Genomic DNA, 18,910 nt, shown 5'->3' on the forward strand with positions numbered 1-18,910 from the left:
TGGGGGAACCCGACATTGCCTAAGACCCTGCAAACTATGTCAGAGTATGTGACTGGAAGTGAAACAGCATAAGAATCAGTTCCTCCCGAAAAAGAGGTTCTCATCATATAAGTCCATATCATTGTTCCTGCATATCTATAAAAATCACTGTATGGCAGTGTAATGCAGCTATGTAGTTTAGTGTTGTCAAGTGTATAACTTTTAGTAAATAACGTGTCAGTTGTAAAGGTAGACACAAAACACAAAAGCTGGCACCGAAACTTCCGGTAAGGACATTCAAAATAAAGCTTTCAAAAGTGACAAAGTATATATACCGCTATGAACTGTTGTAAGATAATGGAAATGTTACGCTTCTAGCAAACACCGAAAAGCCGAAATGCATGAGCAAGGTGGATGTGTCAATGCCGAGGCAAAAATCATGGGACAGGACGACCGCTAATTGTGTCAAACAATACAAGAGAATACCCTGTACTGTACTTCCGATCTCGATAGAAAACAGAATTTGCCATTTTAAAAGCCTTAAAACACGTATTTTTGCCGGATGTTTAACTCCTAAAAGCTACAGTGTTATATTACATGTCGCCCGTCCACTACATACTGCTTATGTTTACCAAAATTAGAAAAGTAAAAATAGTAATTTCCCTACTTTGAGGTTTTTTTATATCTATGTTTTTTTTTTTGTAATAGCAGCAACAGCAAGTTTAAGAGGGCTGATTTTATTCATTAAAATGCAAGATAAACAGCACTAGTAGTTTTGATAAACAGCACTGGATAATTATTTTTAATGGAAGACAATGGAAAGGGATCTCTCTCTCTCTCTCTCTCTCTCACACACACACACACACACACACACACACACACACACACACACAGACAATACACAAATCATTTTCAAGGAGAAAAGGAAAAACTGTTTATTTTGATATCATATTGTTGCTCACTTCAAAACAACTACATCACATTGAGAAACAAGAGAATGGAAAAAAAACAAGATACAAATAAAGACAGAATAAGCATAAGAGTTCATAATATGTCTTTCCATGTTTGTTTTCTTCTGACCTGGGTGGAAAGGGGAGGTGGACAGAGAGCGGAGGAGGGAGGACATCAGCTGCAGAACCTCGTCCAGTCATCCCACGATGTGGGCAGGTCAGGGGTCAAAGTTTCACACGGTTTTTAGATACAAAGCGCAGCCCAGATGATACAAATTGCAAAGTTTATTCATCCTGTGGCACAACTGGAAACCTCCTTATGCATCTACGTCTACATCAAACCTGTATCTTGAATTGGAAATTTAACTAGATGCTGACAAACACATTTATAATTTGTTGTTGACTGCAAGAAAAGAGTAACCAAGTGAATATCTATGGTAAAAAGATTTCAGAAAAGGTTGTGCAGTGACCATTTGGCTCAATTGTCAGTCATTCAGTAACCGTAGACAGTATAGAAACAGGACAGAGCTGAGCTACTCAGACATTGGATGTTAGATTACAAAAATAGCTCTTACGACAGATCCAGACGTACAATTAAAAAGATGACTATAGAAAAGTGTTAACCTAAAAAGAGGAATCTGTAAGCACAGTGAGATTCCCAAATGAGTCAACAGTATTGGATTTTAGTTTTGATTCCTTAATATGGTGTCAGTTCACAATGAATCCTCTTCAAATGTGTGATGCATGGAGGCGATGGTTGGGTGCTGTATTTCAAACTAATAAGAGGTAGCTTTGCCCTTTAAAGACTCAATATTAAGCATATTGTGGTACGAAATAACCACTTACATACACTCATTAACACAATTATAGACAAAGACATTATGCTTCTTATTAAGGAGTCTTGCTTAAAGTGATACTCCAAATATTTCAGTTTTTCTTCTTTTTATTATAAATGTACTTTTTGAAAATACTGCTAAGCAGAATAGAAGCATGTTAAATGGTCCAAGAAGTTTATAAAGGTGTTTTTTTAACTTTTATTTTAAAAACGTCACAATTGGAAGTTAATTAGTTCAAGCTTTCAGTGGTTTAAAGTTATAATCCCTAAAGTCAATTAACCAGCCCTGATACAGTGTTCAGAGAGCGAAAAGGAAACTGTTAATGCAATAAAACTACAAAAGAGGAGTCTGGGATTATATGATGCATTGTTTCCTGTGAATCCCTTGTTTTTATGTAATTTGAATCCCTTATGAGAACTACCGTATAGAGAGGCAATTACACAACATGAAAAATGTTGACCATAACAAGCATTCAAAGTAGACTTCACTCTTTGAAAATATTAAGGATTATAATTTTAATTGAATAAATTGGCTGGAGTATCACTTTAATTCTAAAACCGACTTCTACCAGAGGATGGCAGTGCATGCACATTTAATCTCAACGGTGACTGTGCTGCAAATCAGAACGTGACATGATGAAGTGGAACAAATAGCACACACATTTTAAGACTTTCAAGTACTTTTAAAGGGGTCGGATAAGAGACAGTCTTTGTTAAAAATGTGCCAGAGAGAGAGAGAGAGAGAGAGAGAGAGAGAGAGAGAGAGAGAGAGAGAGAGAGAGAGAGAGAGAGAGAGAGTTTATATGTGTGTGAGGTTGTGATGATGACCCCCTTTAAAGGAACATTTAGCTCTGTGCAGAAGCAGAAAGGTAGAGGGAGGACTACAGGGTATTTGGTCATGTTGACCTTGTTGGCTGCTCCACGCTCATTATGAACAAAGGGACCTCGGGGCCAAAGTGGCGTCTATTGGCTGCTCTGTCGGCAGATCTTTCCTCACCTGCTCATACACAAACAGCCCCTCTGTCCGGTCTTTAATCCACCGTTACCTTTCGAACTTTAGAGGTGGAGTACGGTATACAGATCGCTGCTCACTCTCGTTTGATTTCACGGATTCCATTCACTCATCTGCACACATCCACAAAACTGAACACACCCGTTTCCCCACCTCCTTTGAGTTCTTCAGATTTTAACCACCTGACAAAACATCTTCACTCCCCAGTTGTTCCCTCTAAATGTTTATCCCCCTCCCTCACCGTCTTTCTCTCTCTCAGTTACTCCCCCGACTGTTCTCCTCTGTCGTTTCCTTGATTTTGTCCCCCTCTTCTTCCTCCTCCTCCTCCTCCTCCTCCTCGTCTTCCTCTTGTGCTGCTTGGATCTGCTTCGCCGTCTCTCTCACGCTGGAAAACTTGTCTGACTGCTCGGTGGTCGCCGTCTCTTGGTGATCTGTGGCGTCAAAAGACTGATGTCAAAGGAAGTAGTAAAATTGCTTTTGGTAATTGTAACCGTTGATATAAAAGAATCATAAGTAGACCTGTCGTGTGTCTCTGTGGAGTTAACTGGAGATAACTGGAAGGCAGGAAGACACTAGTAGTGAGAGTGGAGTTGGAACAATTAGTTGAGTCATTGATTAGTCGCTCGACAGAAAAGGCAACTATTTTATTATATGTTGTTATGGACATTTCTTTAAAGTATTCTATGACAGTAAATAGAGCGTCTTAGAGTTTTTGAAAATAATCGGTATGTAGTTGCAGCCCTAATCCACAGAATGTCTCTCTCTATAGGAGAAAATGTTCAGAATATATGTAAGATGTTATTTTCTAATCATAACTGCTAATTTAGTTTGATTGAGAACCACATAGATTGACACATACGCAATTCAGAAATGGGCTGGCCATTTTAAAGTAACATTTCTGGTGAGTTTACATGCATTTTGAGCTCATGTGTCCCTTCCTAAGCTGCAAACCCACTGCTGGATGAGACTGGGAAGGAGACTGTGCAAGCTTGCTCTCAAGATTTATACGTCTTTTATTAGATGCCGATCTTGTGACATCTTGTAACAGCTGATTGAATAACTTGTTTCCCTTAATTTACCTCCTGCCTGTGATTACAAAGGCCGAGCCCGAACTGTGTTGCATGACTGAAAGAACAGATGAACGGTAATCAAAGGAACCAATCAGGATCTTTCAGCGTCCCGTTTGGGTGCTTTGTGTTTCCGCAGGCTTCCACAAAGGGATTTATGGAGAGAACCTGTCATCTGGGCTGACAGAGCTATAATTCTGAATGAAATGCCACTCTTCTCCTGTGATATAATGGAGATTCAAAACCGATAATTTTGCTGCATAAAACAAAATAGTAAGAGAGTGTATGTGCAAAAAAAAAAGTAAATGCATATAGTGGCAAGTCTGATATGTGATATCAACATCATTGGATTTTTAAACACATATTTAGTTCTATTAAAGTAGATTGGATCTGTGGTGAAAATTTCTCAAGTACACCATTAACCTTATCTTCTCTTTTCGTAAGCAGATAAGAAAAATACACAAAACTAAACAGCTAAACCAGGTGTAGAAAATGAAGGCACGATGCAAGCGCTTCTGTTTTACGCAGTGTTAAAGTGCCACCGGGTGATTTCATTCTTTAAAACAACGACAACATTGTTGTGCTTGCTCCCACTGTTGTTGCCAGTTGACAGAGAGCCTCCCTCTCACCAGCAGCTTTGGTGGGAGATGTTTCCTCCCCCTCCTTTCCCTGGTCCTCATCCTCCTCCCCTTCAGGGTCTTCCAAAGGGGGGTAGACCCCTAGGTTCTGCATATGTGCTTCGGCCATCTTCTGCACAGCTACACACAAGTAAAGACAGCACAGACACACACACACACACAATCACACACACACACACACACACACACACACACACACACACACACACACACACACACACACACACACACACACACACACACACACACACACAGGGAGATGACCACACAAACACAGGGATAGAGGGATATGTTGTTTTGGTTTTACCAAGCTTCAACACTGTCAGTTTGTATCAACCCTCACAGGAGTTTTTGAATGCATGCAAGACAGACAGGAAGCCAATTAAACACATGCACTGACAGACAGACAGGCAGGCAGGCAGGCAGGCAACTGAAAAACGGTATCGCACACAGAGTTTTTGGAGCCTCTGCGGTTGTTTTCCGTCCCTCCTCTCGCCCTCTTCTCCCGTCTGTTTGTGTGTACCCTCGTCTTTCCTCGACCGCCTGCCCTCCTCAGAGCTCCCGCTTGGCAGTGCTGACTCACTCTCTTCTCCCTCCCTAATCACTCGCCTCTCTTTTGCGAAATTACCTCAACTCCCATCTCACTTCCAGTGGGCCGCCTTGACTTCTCTCCCTCTGTTCCCCACCCTCAGATACACTGACTCACTTATTCGAGTAGGTTATGTAATTAGAAAATGATTCTGAGGCAGCTCTCTCTCTCTCTTCCACTCTCGGCCCAGGAGCTGATGAAGGACAGATTTCTGACGCAGGGACGAGGCTTCCTGGCTCATTATATCATCACTCAACATGCAACACAAACCCAGAAATCCCCATTAAAGTAAGCTGTGCTGATAAGTCATGACGACCTTTGCTTCTAGCAGGAAGTGCATGCATGCATCTAGAAACGAAAGAACATGTTTGTGTTCATAAACATGTTTTTTGTCCTGCCTATACATGTGCGTCCGTGTGTGTGTGTGTGTGTGTGTGTGTGTCACAGCTGTATACACAACTGACTGTAATCCAGGATGATCCAGACTTTCCTAGACTCACACTCTGTGTCTCACAGCTGTCACACTCTAATCTCCCTTTCTCTCTATCTGTCGCACACAAATATACAGATCCTATTGGAGAGTGTACAGTAAGAGCAGAGACAAATGGAAACCCGCCTATGCATATCACACATGCACAGGGAGGGGGAAAAAAGAAAAGAAATGAAGGCTTTTAATGCATATCTACCCATCTGTCACATGCATGTTTCCCTTTGTCTGCTACGACGCATTGAAAGCAAGAAGGAAATTGACTGCAGCGAAGCACGGTAAAACAAAAAAGGGCTTAAACACAAGGATGAATCACAACACACAACCAACACCTGAAGTAACAATACTGCTCACACCTACCTTTGAGTGATGGAGGCTGGTACACGTTTGGATTGACACGCTTTGGTTTGAGCACTCCGTTCTCTCCTACGACCCACTGACGACAGAGACAGACAATCATTAGCTTTTCCATATGTTAAAGCACAAAAATGCTTATTTCACTGATATAGTAAAATGTCAAATATCTTGTTTTTTTGTGTTTGTGTGTGTTTTCTTTTAAATCCAGTATGTAATATGTTAATATGATTAATTTAAAAAGTTTCACTACTGGACGTGAGACTGTTTTCTTTCTTTTTGTTTGAACATGGATGACAACATGCATGAGTTTCTGATGATTGACATATCAGAGGGTTAAAAAAAAAAGTTAGAACATTATATATCAACTGGGAGATGATATTATGAGGCAGACAGAAGATAATACATGACAAAATACAAAATGAGGGTGGGTGGTTGCTTTAGTTCCTGGGATAGAGTGGAGGAGGACATGTGAGGATGCACAGACACTTATCATAGAAAAGTGTTTTGACTTCACCTTTACCTGATGGGTGGACTGATCATCATCAGGAGATGATTGGTCGGCTACTCTGAACAGTGTGGCAGGTGTTGGCCTCCTGCGTCGGATCTATAAACAACACACAAACAAAAATGGCAGCCATAAATAAATGAATAATTAAACTGGCCGACCCTGTATTATTAATAACGCTCAGCACAAAGTCAATCAAGTGGAAATCGTTGACAGTTCACGCTGGTGAAGGGCATGCTGGGTCCTCGCTGACTTCATCAGGACAGCTGCCCAGTTGGCTGCTGGGTCAACAAGTCAGGAACCTACCGGTCAGGTCAGACCACATGCCGCGGTCAGTAGAGCAGAGGAAGACTCATTATGTAACTTTCTGATTTCATGGGCAGATACAGTGCACAGTCCACAAGGCTATAGAAGCTAAATTCATGCTTGTTGCTCAAGTTTAAGACGCGTTAAAGCTCTTGATGCAGGATTTATTTGCACTGAATGACCTCTTCACACAACACACACAAGCGTGTGTGAGAGAGCGCCATGTACGGTCATATACGCCCTCACAAACAGAGGAACCATGCAAAAGAGGATTTGAGACTAAATGAGCCCCAGCAATGAGCCCGGATACCCCCCTGCCCTCCACTGTCTCCCTCTCCAAACACACAGCCAGACGGACTGCAGGGCTGCACTTCACCACAGTAAACTCACTGTCCTTAAATGCCTGACTCAGACCCTTCAGCTCACCAATAATGTGCCCTGCCTGCAACCTCCGATTCTGAGAAGTGAAGCCTGTGACACGAGTAGAGGCATGAGACCCAAACGCACAACCACACAGAGATAGGTGATGTAAAATGACCTTTAATGACAAAAAAGTGACTTAAACTTGCATTCTGTCAAATGGCCTGCAGGGGGCGACTCACCTGGTTGCAATTGTACAGAAGTCTATTTGAAAATGACCTTCCTTCTCACTTGATTTAATCCCCTAATAAAGCTTGTCAACATGACTAATGCTGTCTTGTGGTCCGGCCTCAGAGTCGTCTGGTTTTCATCGTGCATTTTTCACAGTGTGTTTTCAGTTCATGAAAGTTAACATTTTGGTCACCTAAAAATGTCTTATTCAGCGTTCAATTGCACTTAGCACCACCCTCTGTGTCAGTTCTGGTTGAAAAAAAAAAATGCTAAACTCCAGGCAGGGTCAATATTCACAAATGATCTTTTTCCCTTCTGAAGTGTGAATGCAATTGCCAGAAGTAATAAGCTAACAATAAGACCACGCGACTGTCACATGAGAGCAAACAAAAATATAACTTTGTTATGTGAAAATGAAACTATTTGTAAGTTGCCACCCTACACGATTTTGTGGTGTGAGACCCTACATTTCTCTACCGTGACAACACAAATTCAAGTTTAAAACAGCCTCTGTTCACCATGAAGGAGCATACCACAAAACGTTCACAAGCCACATTTCAAGCAAACAGGAAATGACTGTTTGATACCCAAAAGATAAGTTTGGCATATCGCTTTAATAACAATACTGAACACTCCTGAACTGAATGTGTGAGGCCTTTGCTACATAGACAAATTTACATGCAGAACTCAGTACTTTCGCTTAATTTCCCACAGTTCTAAAGGATTAATAGCTGACATCTATAAAATATAATTCAGTTGGATAAAATAAGGTGTGCTGAGAGTGAAAGCAGTGCAGCTCCAGTAAGTGGACTTGGCAGGTCAGACAAACAAGGTATTGAAGTGCGTCCTCTGTAGAGCAAGCCAACCTTGGCCATGGCATGAACCCCTGCCTGCTGTTTACAACACCACATAACATCACAGGTAAAGTTAAGTAGCCTGGCTCTATTTTGCATTAAACTGCTCCATAAAGAGAGATGTGTTTGTGTCTGGTTCCCCTCCATCGCGTTGAGCAAAGTGTGCGTCATTGCGGCCGGGCACATGTTGCCAAAGCAGAGGCTTGCTGGGCCACGTGGTGGAAAGCCACTGCTGTCACACACGACAACACAGAGTAATCGAGCGTGGATTTCACCCTTATTTATGACACCAGATACACATTTTAATCTCGTCACGCAACTTCCAGCTGTCCTGTCCCCCCGTGGATCCCTCCCACCATCTCTCATTCATCTCTCTTTTCCCATCTCACTCCATCCTCTATACCGTTTACTTCCATATCCATCCATCATTCCTTGACAGCGACATTTCCATCACCAGAATGCGTCATAACTAAATTCCTGTTATTATCCCATTACTTGCTGACTTGCCAGTCCCTTCCTGTCCCCAACCTATCTCTTTCTGTCTTTACTTGTCCACAGGCCGCCCCACCTCTCCCCCTGGAAATGTGTGGAGGCCTGGGGCTCCATCCTGCTGTGAACCCTGCTGCCTCGGCCTTCCTGACACCTGCTACCAGCCTGGCAGGAGCAGCCTGAGGAGTCTCACACAGACACACACGAGAGAGCAGACACCAGATGTTGTCATGACCAAGCCTATGCCGAAGTCCTGTGACATTAAAGCCAATGAACTGGGAGAACTGGGATTTGTCCACTGTAAGTCCCCCATGCAGACATTGTATTTGTAGTAAGGTGTATTTATTTGTAAGTTCACGAGATCTATTTCCTGACATCTAACAGATTAAACAACAATTACTCTGGACAATAATCCGCAGATTATTCGATAATGAAAACAATTGTTTGTTTCAGCCCCAATAAACTCTGGTTCATACAAATTTTCATATCATAACATCACTTGTTTTGAAGTCACTTCTCTCTTTTAAACCCTACAAAATAGCTTTTACCTCATTTCAGTTCTACTTCTGTTTTTCACTTAATTAATTTACAATGATTTAGTTAAAGTGATGCTCAAGTTTGTGTCATTGCACTCTATGAAGGAAATGTCCTAATGTCGTCATGTAATCGTCTCGGAGATCTTGTGAAATGCCGAAACTCGACCTCCTAAACCAGGAGAAAGACAACAGTCCAGCTCCGAGTAACAGGTTGTCAAATATATGAAATGACAAGAAAAGCCTTTTGTAACAAGCAAAACACAAGTGTCACTTTATTTTATGCACATTTACACACAGAGAGAGATCGGTGACAGTAGCGGCATGCTACTGTTTGACTTTGGCAATGCCAGATTACATTAGTGACTTGTAATTTTCCAGCCTTAAAACCAAGGCCACTCTCCCTGAGTTACATAACACGTATGCGACTTCCTCATTTATCAACACTGGAGTGTGAGATTACTCCTGCTACGTATTATGCCCCCCCCCCTCCACTTCTCTAAACCCCCTGCCCCCAATCCCCCAAACCCCCTCCTTCGATGCCAGCCATTGTTTTTGTACCAAGATCAGTCGAGCTGCTGTGAACTTGCACTGAGGGGCTCTAAGCAGGCTGCTGCCGTGGCCTTTCAGCGACCACAGGTGCATGCCTGCAGGCTTCCCTGAGAGGCAGCAGCACCTTGCTAGGTTTCACATAGAGCTTTGGTCTCAATAACAGCTCTGGCTCATGGATCACAGCAAGAAATGCAACAGTTTATATTAAATTGAAGAGTGAATTCCAACTAGATTCATTGTGGCAGGCTATTTGGCTGTATTCAACACCTTTATGTAGTTCTATTGATCTCCCCTTATTACGTTTTTAATCAAACAATCACTTTCATTTTCCTACTTTCATTGATTTGTTGATGATTTCCTTAAACCTGCATGAAGTTATACGTCTGTCAAGTGTTAATTAGGGACAGGAAGTCATGGAGGACTCAAATGCAGGAATCCAATACTCCACGCTGTGCTGTGTGCGGTACATGACTCATTGGTAAATGTTGACTTTACACATGTGTGCACACAGTGTGTGTGTTGGCTCAGCACAGTCTTGCGTAGCAGCCATGGCTGATATGGGTCTGCTCCCCAGAGGCCGTCCTCTAAGCTGGTGCTCTCGTGGCCGGGCCTATAAAAAGCAGCAGCAGTAGGACAGGATAAACTAGATCAGAGGGGTCCCTGAGGGGGGAGACAGAAAGGCTCTAAAACTCTGCCCCGCACCCGAGCTCAAAAGTCGAGCACCTTGAGGAGAGTCTCACCTGGATGCAGAGATAACACATAGAGGAACACACCGAAGATCTCCCTCCTTGTCAGCCTAGATCTCTCATGTCCAATAGCACTGCATTACACTGGGCCTCATGTAGGACGAGCGTTACCCAGAGCTATATGAAGCTTTTCTGAATCTCTCCCTCGTGTCCCGGCAGCAACCTGCAGCTCTGGATGGATAGATATGGATTTGTACAAGATTGATTTGCAGTTATGGCATCTGCCCACAGGCACATGCCACTACATCACTCAGAAATAAGCACTTATGTGCATGGCATACCATAAACCAATGGGAACACTCATAATGGTAAGCCAGAAACCGGCATATGGAGAAGATCTGTGCAAAGGGATCTAGGTATGTTCCCCCTTCGTTTCTGAGTGTTGTAGCTCTGCTGTTCTTCTTAATTTCCTTAATTTCTTTTTGTTTCGTTAATTAGAGAAAATGACCTTCATGGAGCAGCACATACATAATTCACTGTAATGATTTCTGTGCCTCCAGTTTCCCTGTCTTAAAACGTCTCCTCCTTACATCCTTAGGTGAGTAAGTCTACTGAATACAAAGTTCCCTCTCTCTCCTCTTGAGGCCATCTCTGGGTGAGCGACACTCTGCCGCACTTTATTCCCTGCCTCTGCTATTATGATCTTTTGCTGGTTTGAACTCTGAAGAGCAACTCAATTAAACAAAGTCAGGCCCCCCGAGCCGTTTAAAATTAAGTGGCAGAACCCCATGTGGTGCTTTAAGTGCAATCTCACACTGAGCTCCATAACACAATAAGGTGAAAAAGTATCTCCCTCATTATGAGCTGAGTGCTTTTTTCTTTTCGTACATTTTTAGGTCAGACGAATATTTGACAAATAAAACACCTTTCCATGGACTTATTTATATTGTAAGTTCACTTGCGAATTGGAAATTCCATCAATCTTGGAAGGTTAACCATTGCAAAAATGCATTTTTTGCTAATAATGCAAGTGTGTGATGGGTGGTAGTTAACTTGGAATTCAAACAGTTTAGTTAATTTAAAATACACATAATAAATATAGTGCTGTCTATGGCTTCTGGGCAACGTCATGACAGAAATAGGTTGCCGAAATCAGCATACAGGGTTTCTAGTAAAGCCAGGCTCCAGCTGAGCTGCTGTTCTGCAGTAAACTGCACCAACTGCAAAAAGATGGATGAAAAATGTTTAGTATTCTGAGGGGATCTTATGAGGGGAGACTATGAGTCCAGGCCATTAAAAGGGCAGACTGGGGTCCCGGTGGTCCTAAAGGCAGCAAAAGTCTGTGCAGGGACAACTTCTACGTTTCTGTAGGCCAACATTAGCTACCTAGGTAATGATTAAATTAGTGTTGTCAATCATTCATAAGAATGATATTAGTTTGGTTCAGACGGTCACACTCCCTGTCTCCAGCTAACTTACTCAATTCATTGATTTGCTGTCATTTAGGACTGGGCCAAATTTCCCCACAGTTAACCCACAGTAGCCTGCCGAAGCAGTTTTGCCCCCTGAAACCCATCGATATCTTTAGTAAGATTAGCGGCATATATATAGATCTTGGTGGCGGGACGCTAAAAGATAACACACCAAACTGTTTTTGAGCTCCAAGATGCAACACATCAGCACGGTTAACCGGCATCATTATCTCTCCCTAATGTTTTGTTTCTGAGCATATCCCCAATGGAATTTTAGGATTTTTTTGCTCAATGAATTGGACTCACTGTTAGGATTAAACCTAAATACCAGCCTGCCCCTTCCTGGCAAAGGTTTCAGACAAAATGTTTTCAGAAGCATGACAAATACACAGCATAAGGCTGGTGATCAAAAATATCATATGACAAACAGCTCTGTCAGACACATTCAGGCTATACTCAGTCCCCACGTACAGACGATGCCATCAGGCAGCTTCAACTTCACTGAGTAACACACTTTTCAAGGCGTTTTTAAAGAGGGTCAATGACGTGGAAATGCAAATTACAACCCAAACTGCAGTGCTTTTGAGGTCTGTCAGATTTGCATATTCATCGCAATTCATTGTAAACGATCAGCATATTTTAATACCCACAAGTCAGAGAGGTTGCTGTTACTTTCCAACATTCACGTAACTCTTCTGTGGTAACCTTTGGCCTCGACACTGGCTAACCGAGTAAACAGATGGGCTGGAGATCTGGAGGGTTTCTCCAATGACCCCAAAATAGGAAATGTAATTACGCTGCACCCACTGGCAGAATGACATCACACACTCAGACATCCGTCTCCCTCTCTCCCCTTCTCCTCTGTCTCACAGTACCCCCTAGCATTGATGTAATTAGCTGCTGGTAGCTGCTTGGCCTGTTGTTCTAGAGACTGTCGGAAGAAAGGCTTATCGGCACAAAAACAATGGAGATCATTTGCCGGCGTCTGATGAGTGACAGGAAGCCACCTGCCAGGTCGCAGCGCACACTGGAGCAACACACAGGGCGAAGCGACAACAGGGGAGATGTCAATCAAAGCTCTCACGGAGACAATGGCCTCTAACAGCCTGCAAACACTGCCGGATAATTCTGCTTTTATGGTTCATACACTCATATAAAGTGTTGTCGCATTGTGTAGCTGTCAAAGACCAGTTCCAGAGGTCAACAGGGTGGAAAGGACAGAGTAGCTATAGTTACTCATCTGCAACGTCATATGTACCCACAGGTGATGAATGAAAAAAAAAAAGGTTGCTATGCAGCAATACAGATGTTTGCTTGTTGTACTTGGTGTAACATACAAATAAAAAAAGCATTAGCATTGAATTGAAATATGAAACAACTTCAGTTATCACCTGATTATGTAAATTCCAAATATTCATTCATGTTCTCAAGATCCTAAACCATGTGTTGCTGGAATATTTGTGCATAACCTTGATTGGGCTACTCCCCCCCCCCCCCCCCTCCAAACACATAATGTGCCCCTGTGTAAGCTCATTAAGTTGCAGGCAGATAAACACAGGAAAAAAATGTCTCAACTGCAGTGACGAAAATCGGAGATTACGACAGGCACGGCAGCAATAACATAATGCCAGAGCTTCTTTGTGTTGATAAAACAGCGATTGAGACCAATCCCATTTGTTTTGAGTCACGCCTCAGTGCTTCTCTCAATATGCCTACATCAGTCGGACAATCCTTCGGCTCTTTGATGAGAGAAAGGTACTCCAGCTCCTGCTATTGTATGTCAAATCAGGAGGAAGGATTGTCCTTTTCCGGCCCTTATCTCCATTTCTCAACCCGCTCCTCCACTGCTGCCTTTCTAACAGATCGCTGCTGTTATCATAGCCAGAGTCAAAAGATGCTTCAGATGCACTGTTACTTCTGTGCAAACTATATCATCTTAGTGTCTTGACTACAGCCTGACTTGGTTTGATTAATGATGATCCCTGAAGTGACAAGTGAGTTACTGAGTGAGATAATGACACCAACTGACAACAGAGAACTTGTTGACTATAACATGAAAGGGTAAGGGGGCGGTGGTGCAGATATTGCAAGCCTCCATCAGGTTCTGGACAGTGCCCGTGCATGCCTGGTGCATTTCCACCTCACTGTGTACAGTGTCATCAGGCGGCATCACTCCACCCGTGCTCAATATTTATTGACTGTTGACACATTACACACATCCGTGCACACAGAAGATGAGAGATTGTCTTGTTAGTATAATAATTATGACAGCATGGTTTTTTAGAATAACATATAAATGACTGAATGTAATAAAAGGGCTTTTGTTCACATAAGCTAAACCTGAGTGGAAAAGGACACCGTGAAAGGAAACTTTGTGCTCGACTGCTGGAGACAGATACAGAACATGTTAACGGTTCTGCAGAGTCATTAATTAATCAAAAGGCTGGACTGTCAAAAACAGGGAGGGACAAACACACATACAGCCTACAGAAGACAGAGGTCCATTGATTGAGTCCAAACTGTAATAACAATCTGAGGTTTCTAGTAAGGCAATTCATCATATTTAAATCATTTCGTTCCTAATTAGTTTTTGCCACCACAAACATCAAGAAACTGCTTTGACAGGCAACTTTTAAAGTAACACAATGATTTTTCATAAATTTGACATGTCACGTCATTGGACAAACTGAATCACACCACGACAGTGACTTTGCTGTCCACATGTAAGGAAAAGATCACTACCCTCTTGCTCAGTCCCAGCACACATGGTTTCATCCAAAAAGATGTTCTCTCTGGAAGAGCATGTTGACAGTCCCCCAGACGGCTAATGTTTACCCACAAACACATGCTGCATCAAAGGTCGTTGTTTGACGTTTAACCCACAGACTGAACTGGGGAGGGCTTCTTCTTCTTTGTGTGTGTGTGCGTGTGTGTGTGTGTGTGTGTGTGTGTGTGTAGCATGCCCTCCATAACCCCTTGTATAAATTTAAACGTATTTGCCATTGGAAGGCTTTGGACTGATGCCCTTTTCTATTCTGAGTTCCCTGTCAATTCAAAGCCTCATGACGAGCTGACCAGTTCAGATTGAGTCAAGAGAGAGGAAATAGAGAGAGATGTCCGCTTGTTGAGTCCACAGGGAGGCAGACATGCAGGGAATCAGCGATGTAGCGTCTGCACCATGACCCTAATCCCTGTAAATTGGTGCACATTACCCTACATCATTTGCAAAGCACGCAGGATTGGTGTGTGTGTGTGTGTGTGTGTGTGTGTGTGTGTGTGTGTGTGTGTGTGTGTGTGTGTGGAGTGGGGGCAGGGATGGTAAACACAGCCATGTGCTTTCTCTGTGTTGTTGCAGACAATGACAACTTTGCTTCTGACCACAAAAAGATTCGTAAAAAAGTGATCATCTTTAAAAAGAACAATGTTCTACGAGGATTTTAAGAAGATAATAGGAGGGGAAAACGTAACTGCAGATACACTCAAGAGATGCCAGGGCTGGCAATAGAAAAGAAGAAAGAAAATATGATGATGAATGAGTTCACGGAAAAATTCCAGTCAAGGTGTTGGAGGGTTCGATAGAGTAATTGGGACTTTCTTAGTACACGTCGAGGTGATGAGGACGTGATGAGGACGTGAAGCGGAAAAAAACCTCACATCCAAACTTTATTGAAGAAACATGCAGGTTGTCTTTGTAAATATGCTGTTTTCTGAGGTTAGTAGAAAGTGTCATTAAGCTGTAAACTGAAGGAGATGCAAGCAACAAGTGTCTCAAAACATGACTAAATAAATAGGACAATCTACATGGCTAAATACCAATAGGAGTAAATAAGAAGTAATGGTAGAATATATTCCTCAGTAAACATCAACATTCATTCTCAAGGTGGAAACAGATCTTACACCTTTGAGGCATAGCTGCTGATTTCTCCCACAATGTGCAACATCTCACTGAGTGGGAGGAAGCGTCTCTCACATTAACAGCGAAAGAGTATTCACACCTACATATACCCACAAACATGTAACAGCAGCAATGTAAACAACCTAGCAGACAGACAGACAGACAGACAGACAGAGAAGTCCATTAAAGTTGACCTTTTAAATGCCAAATGTCGGGAAGCAGTTGTACAGTTGTGTCTCTATAGTAACAGTGAATAGGAGTTTTGGAGGGTTTGAATGCTATCAGAAAGGAGTAAGGAGTTACTGCTTGTATAACAAGTTCAGAAGAATGGTATAGTCGTTGCAACTCATTAGCAAAGACGGACTTGTAGGCGACAGCAATTACTGAGGAAGGGAAAGGGAATAAAATGAGTGTCGTTAACCGTTACTCCTGCCCACCCACGCGTCCCTGGAGACTCCCATCAGCACCGGGTTGATGCTATCTGCTTATAAGTGAACGCCCTTCACTTTTCCCATACTCCCCCTTCAGCACATTTGTTTTCTTTGTTGTTACAATCAACATTGATCCACTTGCATACACAATCACACATACAAACCTCATAATAGATTAGAATCAACAACAAACCTGAGGCTTTATATGTTTCATGCTCTTGGAACATCTAGGTGGATAAACTGGTGTCACACACACACACACACACACACACACACACACACACACTTGCAGGAAAAAGGCCAGGACCGGCCTCTGGAGGGGAGCCAAGGACCTAAATATAGCTGATCACTGTTTGACCATAAGGTGATTGAGCAATAACGTCCTCCCCGAAACAAACGGAAGTGAGACATTTTTAAATATATGAAGCACACATATGGTGCATTGATAGCCTGTTGTTTCTTGGAAGGGATGATAGGGATCAGTGATGGCAGGACATGAAAGATAGAGAAAATACGAGGGGGAGGAGGAGAACAAGTGTTTGTGTGTAAATGTTGTAAACGTGGAAGTGTTGCGAAACATTTCCATTTTAGCAAGTCATTTAGTGTATTTAGTAATACTGTCTCAAATGAGAGCGTGAGGTGAGACAACTTGTTTATAGAAGGCAAGAAAGTCACACTTTTAAAGAGAAGCTTGAAAAAAATCTGTTTTGTGTGGAAAAAGTGCAATAATCCCACTTCCTTGCAAACAAGCTTCTTTGATGCGAACTGTGAAACAAGGAATGCTACTGAGGAAGTTGAAGCTAGACAGGTGAACCCAGCGATTAGGTTGTGTGTCTTTCTCTGCTTTATAGAGCCCAGCACAACTCCCTCTTGCTTTCCTGCTCCATCTCTCCCCGAGCTCTCAGGAGGGCCATTGGCCTCGATCTACCTCGCCACCAAACGGGTCTTACTTTGGCCCACTTTCCCCTGCTCTAAAATAAGAGCCACCAGTGTTGGAGCCAAAAAAAGAAAGATCAGAGTTGTCCTGTTCAAATTGAGCAGAATAATTCTGCAGAATGATACAGGCCACGCTGAATCTGTCAGCAAGATTGAAGGATTTGTTGTATGTTGTAAGAAGAACACGAAGCCAAGGACAAAAAAATATTAACACTAAAACAACTAAAAATAATTTGATGTTAATATTCTGTTATAAAACAGCGTCATACCCAAGATAATGACTTTTGTGTCAATGTCGCATTTTTTTAAGCAGCCCAGATGAGACAGCATAGTTACTTCATGAGGAAACAGCAAGAGGGAAATTTCATCATAATTTCTCAAACGTGTGGCAGACAGACACAGTAAACCTGCATGAGCAACTCATCAGGACAGAACCGAAGCAGAGAGAAAGGGTGATGCAGAGTGTAGATGTTCTAAAGTGGAGAAAAAAACATTTCATAGCTTTACACTAAACCATGCCGCCTCCCTTTTAATGCAGGGGGGGAATTAGTCAGTAAGAAATCCAGCTGAAACACTTAAAATTCAAATCAAACGCTAAAAATAAGAAGCTGAAGTTGAAGCTAAAAACAGAACCCTCAGAAATACATTTTTTTCCCCCTGGGTCAAACACCAATCTGTCCACAGCCTGCTCACCATCTCCACTTGCCGAGGGTCCAGGTTGGTCGGCACAGAGGCCGGCACAGCAAATTGGATCTTCTTCCTCTCCTTATGCTCCCCCTCAACCTCGGTCGACACAGCAAATTGGATCTTCTTCCTCTCCTTGGGCTCCCCCTCAACCTTGGTCGACACAGAGGGCTCCATGGCTCTGGATCCTGGGGTCTGACTCCCAGCGGAGGAGAGGAAGGGTCGCTGCCAAAGATCACTATAACCTCCCTGGGGGAACCTCCCGCTGCTGGGTGGAAGACTTGTGTCCTCTCTCCTGCCTCACTCCTTCACACCCTGACTCCCTTCTTCTCTTGGAAAAACAATACACTAAATGCAATCTTTTTCACCTCCTGTCCTCTTTCCCTCTGCAGCAGTTGCTAATGTTCTCCTCTACCTCTGCTGTTCTCCCTCTCCCCTTCCTTTACAACCTGTGCAGCTGGAGTGAACGAAGCAGGTCCTTAGATGTGGCTTTGGGGGAGAAAAGTGGGAGGGGAGGGGCCAAGGTCCGAAAGAAGGTGGAGATATCAGAGGAGATGGGAGGGGCCAGAGCAAATAGGGGAGGAGAGGAAAGAGGATGTAACAGGGGGGTGGGGGTATGTTTTTTTCTAGCTATCTAAGCTGAGGTTGATTTGTAATCAGAAAAAAAATAATCTCATCACATCAGTTGAGCCTCTTTTGGCCTCTATTTGTGAATGAGAGATTTATGCTGAGTGAGGGAGGCAGTAGGGAGTGCAAGGAGGGATAAACAAGAAGAGAGATGTGTGGAGTATGCAGCGAGGAATGGACATGGGAATCCTGCAGCTAAACAGTAGATTAATGAAGCTGGTTGGTGTTATATGTGATACTATTACCAATGATTTTCAATTAATGACCCATCAGAGTTACAGTGAAATGCTTGAGCTAGCAAATGTGTCTTCCGTTTTAGAGATACATCAATAACTGAGACAAACCAACATGTTTTTTTCTTTACCTGCAAACAGCTGTGTAACAGGGAAAGGGAAAAGAGAGAGAAGGGCATGTTCCAATGCTATTACCAGGGCC

General features: G+C 42.8%; 1 protein-coding gene and 1 long non-coding RNA gene across 6 annotated transcripts; one reads left to right on the top strand and one right to left on the bottom strand.

Annotated features, from left to right (window-relative positions):
• Positions 1–894: 894 nt before the first annotated feature.
• LOC311031366 lies at positions 895–2,562 on the top strand. Its single transcript, XR_014599074.1, has 2 exons — positions 895–2,375; positions 2,407–2,562. It is a non-coding gene; the product is annotated as an uncharacterized lncRNA (long non-coding RNA).
• On the bottom strand, positions 2,461–18,338 carry ppp1r1b (protein phosphatase 1, regulatory (inhibitor) subunit 1B). 5 transcript variants are annotated; one of them, XM_084037647.1, is made up of 6 exons: positions 18,002–18,334; positions 17,858–17,947; positions 6,429–6,518; positions 5,918–5,993; positions 4,473–4,601; positions 2,461–3,207 (listed from the first exon to the last, which is right to left on the bottom strand). In XM_084037647.1, the coding sequence occupies exons 1-6, from the start codon at positions 18,023–18,025 to the stop codon at positions 3,032–3,034; spliced, it is 585 nt and encodes a 194-aa protein (XP_083893773.1). In that variant the 5' UTR covers positions 18,026–18,334; the 3' UTR covers positions 2,461–3,031. The 5 variants fall into 5 exon arrangements, with proteins under 5 accessions (XP_083893773.1, XP_083893774.1, XP_083893771.1 ...); XM_084037648.1 differs by having other exon boundaries at positions 6,435–6,518; positions 18,002–18,332; XM_084037645.1 differs by having other exon boundaries at positions 17,858–18,336.
• Positions 18,339–18,910: the final 572 nt, after the last annotated feature.

This window comes from Eutrigla gurnardus (genome assembly GCF_963514095.1).
Source record: "Eutrigla gurnardus genome assembly, chromosome: 20".
Lineage (NCBI taxonomy): Eukaryota > Metazoa > Chordata > Actinopteri > Perciformes > Triglidae > Eutrigla > Eutrigla gurnardus.

What these genes read in the sequence shown, in the direction of transcription:
- ppp1r1b (XM_084037645.1), bottom strand. Translation starts at nt 18,025, where the DNA reads ATGGAGCCCTCTGTGTCGACCAAGGTTGAGGGGGAGCCCAAGGAGAGG. An exon ending in ACCCTCGGCAAGTGGAGATG is followed by an intron (nt 6,519 to 17,857) that starts GTGAGCAGGCTG and finishes TGTTGTTTATAG; the next exon opens with ATCCGACGCAGGAGGCCAAC. An exon ending in AGTCCACCCATCAGGTAAAG is followed by an intron (nt 5,994 to 6,428) that starts GTGAAGTCAAAA and finishes CTCTGTCGTCAG; the next exon opens with TGGGTCGTAGGAGAGAACGG.